This window comes from Lissotriton helveticus, chromosome 6 (genome assembly GCF_964261635.1).
Source record: "Lissotriton helveticus chromosome 6, aLisHel1.1, whole genome shotgun sequence".
NCBI lineage: Eukaryota > Metazoa > Chordata > Amphibia > Caudata > Salamandridae > Lissotriton > Lissotriton helveticus.
Genome location: NC_136067.1, coordinates 207,904,820 through 207,920,228, shown reverse-complemented (window position 1 = coordinate 207,920,228; position 15,409 = coordinate 207,904,820). Strand labels below are relative to the sequence as shown.

The following is a 15,409-nucleotide window of genomic DNA, read 5'->3' as shown; positions in this document are numbered from 1 at the left end:
CTCTCAATCTGCACTCTGCACTCTGAATCTGCACTCTGAATCTGCACTCTGAATCTGCACTCTGAATCTGCACTCTGAATCTGCACTCTGCACTCTGCATCTGCACTCTACACTCTGCATCTGCACTCTACACTCTGAATCTGCACTCTGAATCTGCACTCTGCACTCTCAATCTGCACTCTCAATCTGCACTCTCAATCTGCACTCTCAATCTGCACTCTGCACTCTGAATCTCCACTCTGAATCTGCACTCTGCACTCTGAATCTCCACTCTGAATCTCCACTCTGAATCTCCACTCTGCACTCTGAATCTCCACTCTGAATCTCCACTCTGAATCTCCACTCTGAATCTCCACTCTGAATCTCCACTCTGAATCTGCACTCTGAATCTGCACTCTGAATCTGCACTCTGAATCTCCACTCTGAATCTCCACTCTGAATCTCCACTCTGAATGTCCACTCTGAATCTCCACTCTGAATCTCCACTCTGAATCTCCACTCTGAATCTCCACTCTGAATCTGCACTCTGAATCTGCACTCTGAATCTGCACTCTGAATCTGCACTCTGAATCTGCACTCTGAATCTCCACTCTGCACTCTGAATCTCCACTCTGAATCTGCACTCTGAATCTGCACTCTGAATCTGCACTCTGAATCTGCACTCTACACTCTCAATCTGCACTCTCAATCTGCACTCTCAATCTGCACTCTACACTCTCAATCTGCACTCTCAATCTGCACTCTCAATCTGCACTCTACACTCTCAATCTGCACTCTCAATCTGCACTCTCAATCTGCACTCTACACTCTCAATCTGCACTCTCAATCTGCACTCTACACTCTCAATCTGCACTCTCAATCTGCACTCTCAATCTGCACTCTCAATCTGCACTCTCAATCTGCACTCTGCACTCTCAATCTGCACTCTGCACTCTGAATCTGCACTCTGAATCTGCACTCTGAATCTGCACTCTGAATCTGCACTCTGAATCTGCACTCTGCACTCTGCATCTGCACTCTACACTCTGCATCTGCACTCTACACTCTGAATCTGCACTCTGAATCTGCACTCTGCACTCTCAATCTGCACTCTCAATCTGCACTCTCAATCTGCACTCTCAATCTGCACTCTGCACTCTCAATCTGCACTCTGCACTCTCAATCTGCACTCTGCACTCTCAATCTGCACTCTCAGTCTGCACTCTCAGTCTGCACTCTCAGTCTGCACTATCAGTCTGCACTATCAGTATGCACTATCAGTCTGCACTCTCAATCTGCACTCTCAATCTGCACTCTGCACTCTCAATCTGCACTCTGCACTCTCAATCTGCACTCTGCACTCTCAATCTGCACTCTGCACTCTCAATCTGCACTCTCAGTCTGCACTCTCAATCTGCACTCTCAATCTGCACTCTCAATCTGCACTCTGCACTCTGAATCTCCACTCTGAATCTGCACTCTGCACTCTGAATCTCCACTCTGAATCTCCACTCTGAATCTCCACTCTGCACTCTGAATCTGCACTCTGAATCTCCACTCTGAATCTCCACTCTGAATCTCCACTCTGAATCTCCACTCTGAATCTCCACTCTGAATCTGCACTCTGAATCTGCACTCTGAATCTGCACTCTGAATCTCCACTCTGAATCTCCACTCTGAATCTCCACTCTGAATGTCCACTCTGAATCTCCACTCTGAATCTCCACTCTGAATCTCCACTCTGAATCTCCACTCTGAATCTGCACTCTGAATCTGCACTCTGAATCTGCACTCTGAATCTGCACTCTGAATCTGCACTCTGAATCTCCACTCTGCACTCTGAATCTCCACTCTGAATCTGCACTCTGAATCTGCACTCTGAATCTGCACTCTGAATCTGCACTCTACACTCTCAATCTGCACTCTCAATCTGCACTCTCAATCTGCACTCTACACTCTCAATCTGCACTCTCAATCTGCACTCTCAATCTGCACTCTACACTCTCAATCTGCACTCTCAATCTGCACTCTCAATCTGCACTCTACACTCTCAATCTGCACTCTCAATCTGCACTCTACACTCTCAATCTGCACTCTCAATCTGCACTCTCAATCTGCACTCTCAATCTGCACTCTCAATCTGCACTCTGCACTCTCAATCTGCACTCTGCACTCTGAATCTGCACTCTGAATCTGCACTCTGAATCTGCACTCTGAATCTGCACTCTGAATCTGCACTCTGCACTCTGCATCTGCACTCTACACTCTGCATCTGCACTCTACACTCTGAATCTGCACTCTGAATCTGCACTCTGCACTCTCAATCTGCACTCTCAATCTGCACTCTCAATCTGCACTCTCAATCTGCACTCTCAATCTGCACTCTCAATCTGCACTCTGCACTCTCAATCTGCACTCTGCACTCTCAATCTGCACTCTGCACTCTCAATCTGCACTCTCAGTCTGCACTCTCAGTCTGCACTCTCAGTCTGCACTATCAGTCTGCACTATCAGTCTGCACTATCAGTATGCACTCTCAATCTGCACTCTCAATCTGCACTCTGCACTCTCAATCTGCACTCTGCACTCTCAATCTGCACTCTGCACTCTCAATCTGCACTCTGCACTCTCAATCTGCACTCTCAGTCTGCACTCTCAATCTGCACTCTCAATCTGCACTCTCAATCTGCACTCTGCACTCTGAATCTCCACTCTGAATCTGCACTCTGCACTCTGAATCTCCACTCTGAATCTCCACTCTGAATCTCCACTCTGCACTCTGAATCTGCACTCTGAATCTCCACTCTGAATCTCCACTCTGAATCTCCACTCTGAATCTCCACTCTGAATCTCCACTCTGAATCTGCACTCTGAATCTGCACTCTGAATCTGCACTCTGAATCTCCACTCTGAATCTCCACTCTGAATCTCCACTCTGAATGTCCACTCTGAATCTCCACTCTGAATCTCCACTCTGAATCTCCACTCTGAATCTCCACTCTGAATCTGCACTCTGAATCTGCACTCTGAATCTGCACTCTGAATCTGCACTCTGAATCTGCACTCTGAATCTCCACTCTGCACTCTGAATCTCCACTCTGAATCTGCACTCTGAATCTGCACTCTGAATCTGCACTCTGAATCTGCACTCTACACTCTCAATCTGCACTCTCAATCTGCACTCTCAATCTGCACTCTACACTCTCAATCTGCACTCTCAATCTGCACTCTACACTCTCAATCTGCACTCTCAATCTGCACTCTCAATCTGCACTCTACACTCTCAATCTGCACTCTCAATCTGCACTCTACACTCTCAATCTGCACTCTCAATCTGCACTCTCAATCTGCACTCTCAATCTGCACTCTCAATCTGCACTCTGCACTCTGAATCTGCACTCTGCACTCTGAATCTGCACTCTGAATCTGCACTCTGAATCTGCACTCTGAATCTGCACTCTGAATCTGCACTCTGCACTCTGCATCTGCACTCTACACTCTGCATCTGCACTCTACACTCTGAATCTGCACTCTGAATCTGCACTCTGCACTCTCAATCTGCACTCTCAATCTGCACTCTCAATCTGCACTCTCAATCTGCACTCTCAATCTGCACTCTGCACTCTCAATCTGCACTCTGCACTCTCAATCTGCACTCTGCACTCTCAATCTGCACTCTCAGTCTGCACTCTCAGTCTGCACTCTCAGTCTGCACTATCAGTCTGCACTATCAGTCTGCACTATCAGTATGCACTATCAGTCTGCACTATCAGTATGCACTATCAGTCTGCACTATCAGTCTGCACTCTGCACTCGCACTCTGCACTCTGCACTCGCACTCTGCACTCTGCACTCGCACTCTGAATCTGCACTCTGACTCTGAATCTGCACTCTGACTCTGAATCTGCACTCTGACTCTGAATCTGCACGCCTTAAAATCCACTCTCGGTTCCTTTGTTTGCCTGATGTTCGTTACGAAATTTTATTAAAAGGTGAGCAGGAAGTTTCAAAGTGCGACAGCATAAACATGTTTTTTAACTATCAGCTTACGATTCCTACCTTATTTGGAAGTTTATCTACTTGAAATATTCCCTTTGTTCTGTAGTAAGCAGACCTTTTTATTCCTCGTGTTAATACGCATGCAATGTTTGTCAATGCCCAGCGGGTCAGGCAGTGTTCAGTAGCACAATATTGCTGCCTCGTGGCCTTTCGCTGCCGCGGGAAGTGCACAATTAGGCGATGCTGTGATCCCGGGTGCACTTTTCTGGTCGGAAAGTGGAAAGTTAGTGGTTTCACAGTGGGGGTCGGTGCCCTATAATAGGTAACACATGGGAAGCTCTAAATAAATAACTTCATCTAATGAGGCTGTCATTAAATAAAAAAAAGTAGCATGCTCGCCGCTGGGACATTTATCACCGCACAAATTAGTCTGTTTTCGCCTCATTAAAATAAAGAGAAACCAGCGTGAATTCGGTATACTTTACTCCCATGAAATAAAACACATCCAGCAAAGGACCTAACTCTAAAACGGATATTCACATATATGTACATCATTTCAGTCCTTTTTAATGTCCACAACGCTAAAACGTATAAAATAAACAAGCTTATAGTAACAATGAAAATGCTGCATCGGAAGGCGGGTGCCGGCTCAATGCCGGGACAGATTCGGGGGCGTTCCCGGCTTTTGGCTGACGTCGCGTGACGTCGGCAAAAGCCAAAGAATCTCGGGAACGCCCCCGAATCTGGTCCGGCATTGACGGACAGGCCCCTCGTCCAATGGCTAGCCTCCATTTATGGAGCTAGCCAATCGGAGGAGGGGGCGTATCCCGACCCACACACACAACTCAAGAGGTTTTTTTGGCACATGCGCAAAGCGCATGGCCAGTCAAAACCTAAAAAAAGGTCAACACTTAAAGGAAAACCATAAAAGCACGCATGTCAGAGCATAAAAATAGAAATTTGGGAAACGAGAGCAGGTCATGGGATGAACAGGAGCGAAATGCAGCTGGAGGAGAGCAAGGGAAGGAGGGACGAAAGGAGGAGGAGAGGGTGAAAGGAGAAGGAGGAGAGGGTGAAAGGAGGAGGGGAAGAGAGGGTGAAAGGAGGAGTGGAAGAGAGGGTGAAAGGAAGAAGGAAGGTGGGACGAAAGGAAGAGGGGAGGGACGAAAGGAGGAGAGGGCTAAAGGAAGAGAGAAGGAGCGGGCAAAAGGAGGAGGGAAAGTGGGCGAAAGGAGGGGAGGAGAGGGCGCAAGAAAGAGGGTGAAAGGAGGAGGGGAAGAGGGCGAAAGGAAGAGGGGCGGGGAGGGACGAAAGGAGGAGGAGAGGGCAAAAGGAAGAGGGAAAATGAGGACGAAAGGAAGAGGGAAAGCAGAAGGATAGGTGCAGGCCTGTTTGACATCTGAGCTGCCAAAATCCAGATGTAGAAATGACCCGTCCAAGGGCTTACGTCAGAGGGCAGCTAGGATTTGAATTTACGAAGTGCCTTTCCAGTACCTAGGGTCTGACACATGCCTCTAGCCTGCTTCTGCTTAGAAGCGGGTAGCAGATTGGTTGTATTGGAGGCGAAGGGGGGGCGGGTGAGGCCCCCGTGTGTACACTGTACACGGAAAGCAGTAAAGCGCCGGCAGGGTGTCCCCTCGTTCGATGCGCTCGCCGCAGGCCTTGCAGACGGAGATCCAAAAGCCTTTAAAGTCTGGGTAATAAAAAAGGTCAACACTTAAAGGAAAACCATAAAAGCACGCATGTCAGAGCATAAAAATAGAAATTTGGGAAAAGAGAGCAGGTCATGGGATGAACAGGAGCGAAATGCAGCTGGAGGAGACCAAGGGAAGGAGGGACGAAAGGAGGAGGAGAGGGTGAAAGGAAAAGGAGGAGAGGGTGAAAGGAGGAGGGGAAGAGAGGGTGAAAGGAGGAGTGGAAGAGAGGGTGAAAGGAAGAAGGAAGGTGGGACGAAAGGAAGAGGGGAGGAGAGGATGAAAGGAAGAGGGGAGGGACGAAAGGAGGAGAGGGCCAAAGGAAGAGAGAAGGAGCGGGCAAAAGGAGGAGGGAAAGTGGGCGAAAGGAGGGGAGGAGAGGGCGCAAGAAAGAGGGTGAAAGGAGGAGGGGAAGAGGGCGAAAGGAAGAGGGGCGGGGAGGGACGAAAGGAGGATGAGAGGGCAAAAGGAAGAGGGAAAATGAGGACGAAAGAAAGAGGGAAAGAGGGCGAAAGGAGGAGGGTGAAAGGAGGAGGGGAGGAGAGGGCAAAAAGAGGAGGGTAGGAGAGGAAGAGGGAAGGAGAGGAAAAGAGAAGAGGGCGAAAGGAGGGGGGAGGGTGAGAGGAAGCGAGAGGAGAGGAGAAGAAGGGACACAGCGTCCAGCAGCGGGGTGTGTTTAGTCCGAGCAGAGAAGACCCTGGATTGTCCCGAAGCTTATTCTCCGCTTCCACAACCAGCCTGAGGAGTTTGCTGGGTACAGTTGGCGGTTTGATGTGGCACCGTCAGGGAGAAGCTGGCACTGGCGGGCAGTGTGGAAAGAGTGGGGCTGGCAGGCAGAGGCACTCTGAGGAAGGAGAGCCGCTGAGGGCAGAGGGAGAAGCCCGCAGCGCTTCGTTTGTGAAATAACAAGTGCTGGGGACTAAAGCGCTGCTCAGACACATGTGTTTGGCGCTATAAAATGTCAGCCTGTCGAATACCAAGGGTGCGGAGCCTTAAATCCACCGCTGCCCTCTTTAATTCGCTGCCAGTCACTCCCTGCCCCCTTATCTCAGTTTTACAGGTTCCTGCTTTCTCCGTTTATGGCGGGGTTTCCGTCTTTCTCTTCCCCCGTCTTTCTGTTTTGTGTTCGTTTCCTTCTCTTGCTCTCGGAAAAAGTCTAATGAGGAGAATTAATTGTTGGTGCCCACACAGGCTCAAATTAAGCACTAGAAGCATGTACCAGTGATCAGTGCTTTAAGTGGCACCAGCGGACAGTGTAAGAAGCATCTACTAGTGAACAAGCGCATAACTACCGAGCGGGGGGGGGGAAGGCTTCCTCCGTTGGCGGTGGGGGGGGGACAGCGGGAGGGGGGTCGGGAAGGCTTCCTCCGTTGGCGGTGGAGGGGGCGGGAGCGGGATGTAAACAAAAGCAGACAGAAAAAATACATGAAGAGCGAAAACGTGCGGGAGCGGGATGTAAATTCCTCCGTTACCTTCTTCATGTTCTGTGCCATGTCATCGTATCTCTCGGCCTGTTCTGCCAGTTTGGCTTTCTGCACCAGCTCATTTTTAGCCATGACTGCACTAGCTAAGTAAGACAAGCACTCACCTGGGCTCGTGGTCGGCATGAAATGACACAAAAACAACCCCCCTCCACAGAGGAAAACATTAGATTTTGCTGGCGCATGCGTACTTCGTACGCATTGCCGAGGCAAAACCTAACAAGTCAGGTCCCGGGCCGCGCTGTGATTGGCTGACGTCACGGGGGTGTCCCGGCCGGCAGCCAATCACAGCGCGGCCCGGGAATGACGTCACGGGGGTGTCCCGGGCCGGCAGCCAATCGCAGCGCGGCCCGGGACAAAGGGGCGGGGCTTAAAAAAAGCACCAGAAACGCCCTCGAATCGCGTTTTCAAGAGAAAGCGCGATTGACAGCCTCTGTCTCCCAATGGCTAGTCTCCATTTATGGAGCTAGCCAATTGGAAACAGAGGCGGTCCGAACATCCCTACTGTAGACAATAGTTTTCGATCTGGGAGGGGCTTTGCCCCTCGCCAGGTCGAAACCTAAAAATCGCACTCGCAAAGGGCCAGATTCTCAGAATCTGGCCCTTTGCGAGCGCAAATCAGCTTGATGAATCAGGCTGTGGACCCCTAATTCATTTTCATGTTGGTATAATTCTCAAACACGATTCTGCCATGTTAACCTGCATCAAACTATGTTAAACTGTCCTGAAAAAGCAACTCACATGTCGAGCAAGTCCCACTTTCTAACGAAATCTGTTAAACCTACGTTAGCTTCGCCATAGAGCTCTTATGCAGAACTACAGCGCCAATTTTTACAATACAATCATACACCCACCCAGGCAGGTCGGATACACCTGGGCACAAATTGGGACTCAGGTAGTTTGGTCTGGAGCTGTCTGCAGGACATAACATTTTTCCACTGTACTGTTTCATTTTAGTCTTTCGCTAAACTTTTATTTTGATACAATAGAGGCATTTATTTTACAGGTCCCATGTTTAAAACTGTTTGAAAGGGAGATTTCGTTTTTGCAGAATGTAAGGAAAATTATATAAAAACATTTAAGTACATATTTATTTTGCAAGGCAATGCATCTACCTGTTATAAATACTGCATTTATAGTTAAAATGGACATTCAGGCTTATTTGGGTCACCTACATTGTAGGCATAAAATTGAGATAGTGAAAGTCACGCTTTGGCACTCTGCATCAATTCCGCCAGTTCAGTTCAAAATCTTTATGCGCTCTTTAGAAAATGATCATAAAAGTACATGATAAAACAGCAGTACATTATAGCTTTAAAAACTGTTGTCATAAATAACAGATAATCCAGCATATAACATCTACATTATGTACATATTGGAAACCATTAAAAACCAGCTGAAGTCCATCTATTTATACATGGAGGACTACAAATAAAATACATTAACTCAGCAAACATCAGGCCTGCCGCCCTAGCTCTCCTCCAAAGACTTTCTGCAATGGATGGCCATGTTAAAAAAACAACACACATTATAACCAATATCCGGGCTATTTAGCATTTGAAGATAGATTAAATCCTCACTGCATTTCTGAAAGGCTAGCTTTTTCAATGTGAATTTAAGACTGAGCTGGAAAATTTGCGATAAAAGCTGCAAAAAGAAGGTAAAATGCAACAGATTGCTATGCCATAACATTTTAAGGGCAAGGGGGCAATGAGCTATCCTCTACCTTTGCCTTGTCAGAAAGGCAGGTAAAGTGCTAGATCGTTCCGGACTTAAATCTAAAGCATTGGCATAGCCAATAGGTCTCGCCTTTGGGACCATATAAGTGTTTATTTATCTAGCACAATATCCTTGGTGCAACAACATCAAGTGTGGCATGGCTAAACACTTATAAGGTCCCAAAGGCGAGACCTATTGGCTATGCCAATGCTTGTTTTAATTTGTAATTGCCAAAAGGTTTGTTTGTTTGCCGAATCTCGAATTATGTTAAAATTAAAGGGATTTGCATTCAACACAATTTAGTTTGCCTCGGCCTAATTACAAAGGAGGGCTGCCTCGCAGGGGTGGAGCAGTAAGAGGGGAAGGTCATAGGCACTCATGTAAGTCATATTACACTTTGGTCTCTAGAGGTCGCTATCAGTGACAACTACAGAATGTATTCACTTTTATCCTTTCATATGCCTCCTGGCAGACAACAACTGAAACCAAGAAATGAAGCGGAAGAAGTGAGATCTATAAAAGGAAGGCCTCATGGAAGCCAGTTGATGTGAGCCCTCTGGTAGAATGTTTTGGAAGAGTGGAAGAGTTTCAATTTTGTGTTTCTTCCCTACAGCTCTCCAAGGAGTATGGCTCAGTGTTCAGCGTACATATTGGACTTCAGAAGACAGTGGTGCTGGCAGGCTATGAGACTGTGAGAGATGCTCTGGTAAACCATGCGGAAGAGTTTTCAGAGAGAGCCCATATTCCACTTTTCCAAGAGACTTCAAAAGGAAATGGTAAGTTAGATTTCTGCTTGGTTTTGAAACACAGGACGTTCTGTGGGTGCTGCATTCATTGAACTGTACTTGCACTGATGAGATGAGAATTGAATGAATGCAAGCAGAATGTGAACAGAGCAGCAGATTTCAGAATCAGAGGGTTGACTTTAATAGATTATTTATGTATACACTGAAACAGTAACAACTCCGTAACAACCATGCAACGAGCCACATATTTGGCTCATCTTGACCAATCCACACCAAATTTTCAGAAAAAAAATTGTTGACCATTTTTGCGTCTGGACTCTAGATTGTGTACATGCACTGTCTCGAAAAGAGACCTGTTGCATCTTCTTTCAGGGCTTCTGCCAACCTTTCGGCATGCAATTTGCTTCCTCCATTGTCGCTTTCCCATTCTCTCTCCCCATTTGTCCGTGGCATGCATTTGTCATGCCTCTTCTTCTGTTTACTCCTCCCCACAATCCCTCGATTTATTACCAATTTAAGGACTTTTTCTTCATTTACCATCCCTCCTCAGGAGTGCTGGTGTTTTAATTCGCTGCGAGCTCTGTTTATTTCTTTTTAGGTCAAGCATCTAGTCAGTGCTTGTTTGTTTTTTATCCTCTCTCCATCGCTTTGTATACCCTTCCCCAGCCTCCTTTTCTTTCTGGACTCGCAAACTCTCTCCAGTTTTTTTTGTGCTCTCTTCTTCTCTTTTATTCCTTCCCTCCTCTGTCCTTCCTACTCCCCAACACTATCTGCACTTTCTTCTGGAATGATCCACAATACAAAAAAGCCTGGAACTCGCCAGCCTCGGAACAGCGCCTAGAAGCCGAGTCACTTGTCAAGACTGCCCTGTGCAAAAACAATGTCAAATATAAACTTTCGCTATGTCGAGAACACCAAGCGTGCTGCTAACGGTGAACTGTGGAGAGAGTATATATTTTTGATTCCTTTTATTTCAAACACCGCCATTGATAATTAAATGATCGTAGTTTTAGAAAGGAATTGAATTTACAGCGCAGCTGTAAAATCTCCAGATATGGGAGTGTTTGGGAGAGGGCGGGGAGGGGTGGGCCTGGCTGTTCAGAGAGGCCTCTTTGAGCCTCATGCCTTTACTCTCTATTTCAATTATTCTGAGATGGAAATGAGGTCGGCCTCTTTCATCAGATGCTGAACACTTCCTGTTTTCTTGGGGTGACTTCTGCTGCCATGGTAGCGAGTGCCAGTGTTGTATAGCTCCTATATATCCTTATATCGTGTTAAGTTAGCATAGGTACATTTGAGATTTAAACGCCATTTTTCCTTTCTTGCAACTTCTGCACACGACCCTTAATTGTTGACTTAGCTTTCAACCTAGTGGTTTGCCGTGGTGTATGTGAGAATAATATGTTATTGCTCTGATATCAGTCTTGTTTAATAAAACATGTCTGCACGGAGAGTGCTGAAGTTTCAGGAGCAACACGATATGTAATTGTTATGAGGTCTGATCTCCACGCCTTCATAGTCATAACACAAGTGCAGCCTTTGCCAACTTGGGCTTGAGGCGGGATTGATATTGCTTTGCACGAGAATTGTTAACACACTTGATGCGGTGCACATGCAGAGAGAGCTGGTGTATGCTGATGTGATTCCTTCATGCTAGGACACTAAGGTATGGGCCCGCCCTAAAACAACCCAAAGAGACCTTCTTAGATAATAATATAATATATGTGTTAGGGAGGGTGAGATATAAGTGTTGTTAACTCTTATTCATTACAGCATGTTAACATGCTGTCACCATTCGCTTTTTATGTCTTAGTAACTATGCTGATAATTTTGCTACTGATAATAAGTATACTTGTATTATCAAAGATACTGCGCCTGAGAAGACGGCATTAGTAAATAAACATTTCAAATGCACATGTGTCTTCTTTACTCCATGTTCTGGTTTGTAATGATAATATAACGAAAGAGTGTTCATGAGTCCCACGTACCCTGAGGTACTGTAAGTTCATGTTCTGGTTTGTCTAAACATTGGGTGTTTGATATGTCCAATGAGACACTGTAGCTAGCTCGGTAAGGGGTGAGTTGGTTGCTAAGGTAAGTTTTGGGACATCCTAATTTGCCGAGGTTCCACTCCTCTGTGCACAGTTCTGTGTGAGTACAGAAACCCTGCAACATGGCGCCCAACGGTTTCGGTGGTCTTATATCATGACACTCGAGTAGTTTATCATTCATGCCTTAACCCCTTCACATCCGTTTCCGGAAAACGGGGTGTTGGTGAAACCTACCTATTTTTTGAAATAGGTCTTTATTCAAGCTTGATTCTTACTTAAACGGTTTCTTTGAATTACTACCCAGTTGTGCTACAAAGTATTCTTTGTGTTTTCTTGTTTCCAAATCTGTGATGGCGGCAGCAGTGGCTATTGCACAGCATAGTCGCGTAGCGGTACGCAACCATCTTCAGGCGTACCAGGTCCCAGTAGATGGGATGGCTGTGATTTTCGTGGTAAGTGCAGATCCGGCGTTTCCTTACGAGTTGTTTTACTCTTGGGTTACGTTTCCGGCTGTGGACGCTAATTCTGGTTTGTTCCACTCCTACACCGCCTCGGATGTCCCGGCTGAATATACGCCATACAGGGCATTGGAAATACCTATTGATCATTGGCAGCATCGAGTTTGGTTTGATGGCGCCCTCCCCCACTCTTTGTCCCGTGCGAGGTTAGGTCCACTCTCAATTCCAGGTACTAATTGGCCTGCGTTGGGTGGCTTTACCCCGCACCCGAATCACGGGGCTTGTACCCTGGCAGAAATTCGCAGGCTACATGTAGTTTCCATTTCCGTGATTCGTGCTTTAGTGCAATACATCGGTCGACATCTTCCTGGTGGTCCCCAGGGGGGTGCGGCCGCTCCCATGGAACGAGGCGGAATGCGTCTCAATCCAGTGATGGTAAATTCGGTTTTTGGTGCGCGTCCTGTTGACAACGATGACTTCCCATTCTGGCTAGCAGAGAAGTTTGATCAACTGGAGGCGGTTTTTCCGAATTCTACTCCTGCTGATAAACATAGAATGTTGACGATTACTCTACCGAAGGATATTACTCCTGAACTTGCTGACTGTGACAGTTGGGGAAAAACATTTGCGGCAGTTTATACAAGGTGCTTCGGCACCCCGTCTATGACTGCCCTGCCTGAAATCGTTAGACGTGTTCAGAATGATCACGGTCCAGAGGCAGCGGTTGAATTGGGTATGCGCCTGTGTGGTTCTTTTGAGATTGTAAGTGATCTCATTCTCTCCAATGTTAAAGGAGATGCAGTTAACTTTCAGGTGTCGAATGCTTTGGCTGCTCTGCCCGATGCCGACAAACCCCGCCAGTTAGCAAAGATTGTAGTGGCCGCTTATAAAACTATTGGCCGCACAAGTAGAGGTCTGAAATATTTTCCAGTGAAGGATAAAAAACAACCTCAGGGACAATCTGCAGTGACAGATGCCCAGCCCAAGTCCAAGAAATCGAATTGGCCTAAAAAACAGACACAGGGGAAGCAGACAATGCAGACTCAGAGTACTTTTCCTGCAATACAAGCTCCTGCGCCATCCGAAAAAGTTTATGATTTGCGCGACCGCGCGATGATTAAATCACCTGATCGTTTTCAGGGTTCTGATCAACGCTCTCCTCGTTCCTTTCAGGACACATCGGCCCCGAAAACCGGTGGAGGAGGAGGGGGTGGACGTGGACGTGGTGGCCAACAAGGACGTGGTCAGTCCCGCCAGACGGACGGCGCAGTGAAGCAGGAGGATTCTACGCCTAGGCGTCCGCAGTTTGCGAAAAAGAAAGTCGCAGCCTTAACAGCGCATCGATATGCCACAGATAGTGAGAACGCGGCTTCGGAATCTGACGTGGGCTCTGACCTTGCTGGACAGCGCGGCGGAGATAACCATAGTCAGAGAGGCGCTGCGTCCACTACTGAGGGTGACAGCGACTGATGTCTACGTTGTGATAGAAACAGCGGATACGAGACTTGCTCCCCCTGAAAGACTATATGAAATTGTCCTGTTAATTGAAGGTGACATACAGCGTACCGTTAAAGGTGTATTTTGGGAGAATCTGTCTTCTACATATGATATTTTACTTTCGGAGGCTGACTGGCCCCCGCCTTTTGTGCTCGCGGCGCCGCGAGGGGAGGAGGTAATCCTACCCAGTTTCGCGAACACTGTCTCGAAAGAGCATGCGCAGCATTTTGCAGAAGAGTGGGCTCGGGCTCTCGCGCCGGCTCTGTACCGTAACCAATGTGGTTGGGATAAATTGTCGCCTTGCCACGAAATTCCGTTGCGGTCTCAGCCGCAGCCTCAACCTCAATATCCCATTCGGCGTGAAGCAAAATCTTCCGTCGCGGAAATCCTTGAACAATTGGAATATCAGGGAGTTATTGAAACGTGTGTGTCACCGATGAATAATCCCCTTTTTACTGTGAATAAACCTGACGGATCATATCGTTTGGTTTTGGATTACCGGCATTTGAACTCGCATTGCCGTAACTGTGCAGTACAGAATACCCACGGCTCTGCCCTAGTGGATAGTCTCGTGCGTAAGCGTTTCAAGACAACGCTTGACATATCCAATGGTTTTTATGCCCACAGATTGGACAGCTTTAGCTCCCAATGGACCAGTTTTACAAGCGCTGGAGTCCAAAAGCAATTCCGGCGTCTTCCAATGGGCTACAAGAATAGTCCTGGTGTATTTACCGCTCGAATTGTCTCTATTCTGGAGGCACTCGACCCTGATGCTTTTTCGTATGTGGATGACATATATCTCACAGACGACGATATTTGGGAGCATCTGTGTCGTGTAAATTCTGTTGTTTGCAACTTCGCAGACATGGGTTACAAATTTAACTTTGCAAAATCGCACATTGCTGAACACACAGTGTTGTTTTTGGGCTATGAGCTCAACAATGAAGGTAGAGGTTTAGCTCCTCACTTCTTAGAGAAGTGCGCACAATTGCGCGCTCCAACAACACTGAAAAAATTACAATCTTTACTGGGCTTTTTGAATTTCGGCAGAACTTACATTCCGGAATATGCCCAGCGTATCAAGCCTTTGTATGCTTTGATACAACCAACTTTCTCAAAATCATGCTGGCTGCCTGAGCATTCAGCCATTTTGCAATCCTTGCAGGCTGATCTGCTTGCTTCTAAATATTTACTGACTCGTGATAACCACACCAACCTGGTAATAAGAATAATTCCTGGGACGGTGGGTTTCACCTACCTCACTTTTAATGAAGGTGACACAGTACCTATTGCTTACAAGTCACACTTGTACACCTCGGCTGAGATGCGGTTTCCCACCATAGAAAAGGTTTTAACTGCTGTACAGATGGCTATTCTAAAGGAACGAGCTCTGTCACAGGGGAAACGCATGCTAGTGGTAACACCCTGTCCTCATTTGGAGGCAGTCACGAAAGCCAGTGTACCAAATTCAAAGGCTTTGCACCCTCGGTGGATTCAGTGGGCTGCGTCATTGTCATCCACGGATGTCATGTTTATTTTTGACGCTTCCTTACGGTCGCAGGAGTTCTTGCAGTATGAATTCGTTCACCCTGCTCCTCTGGCGATGCGACCTTTGGAGGACTTCCATTGCATCATTTACACTGATGGGTCGGCGCAGGTTGCGCATGGCTCTAAACATGCCTACGTTTCCGCATGCGCCATTGTGGTCGGTGCTATGTTGAATGATGAGTTCATTTCCAGGGAGGTACACACGTTGCCCCTGGGCGATTGCACCGCACAATTGGC

General features: G+C 47.2%; 1 protein-coding gene across 1 annotated transcript in view; it reads left to right on the top strand.

The window, feature by feature from the left end:
- The window catches only part of LOC144762427 (cytochrome P450 2K1-like), a 222,370-nt gene that overhangs the window by 48,825 nt on the left and 158,136 nt on the right, over positions 1-15,409 (top strand). Inside the window, exon 2 of the mRNA XM_078647609.1 lies at positions 9,486-9,648. Within this exon, the coding sequence (XP_078503735.1) occupies positions 9,486-9,648 (163 nt within the window). The remainder of the gene's footprint in view (positions 1-9,485; positions 9,649-15,409) is intronic.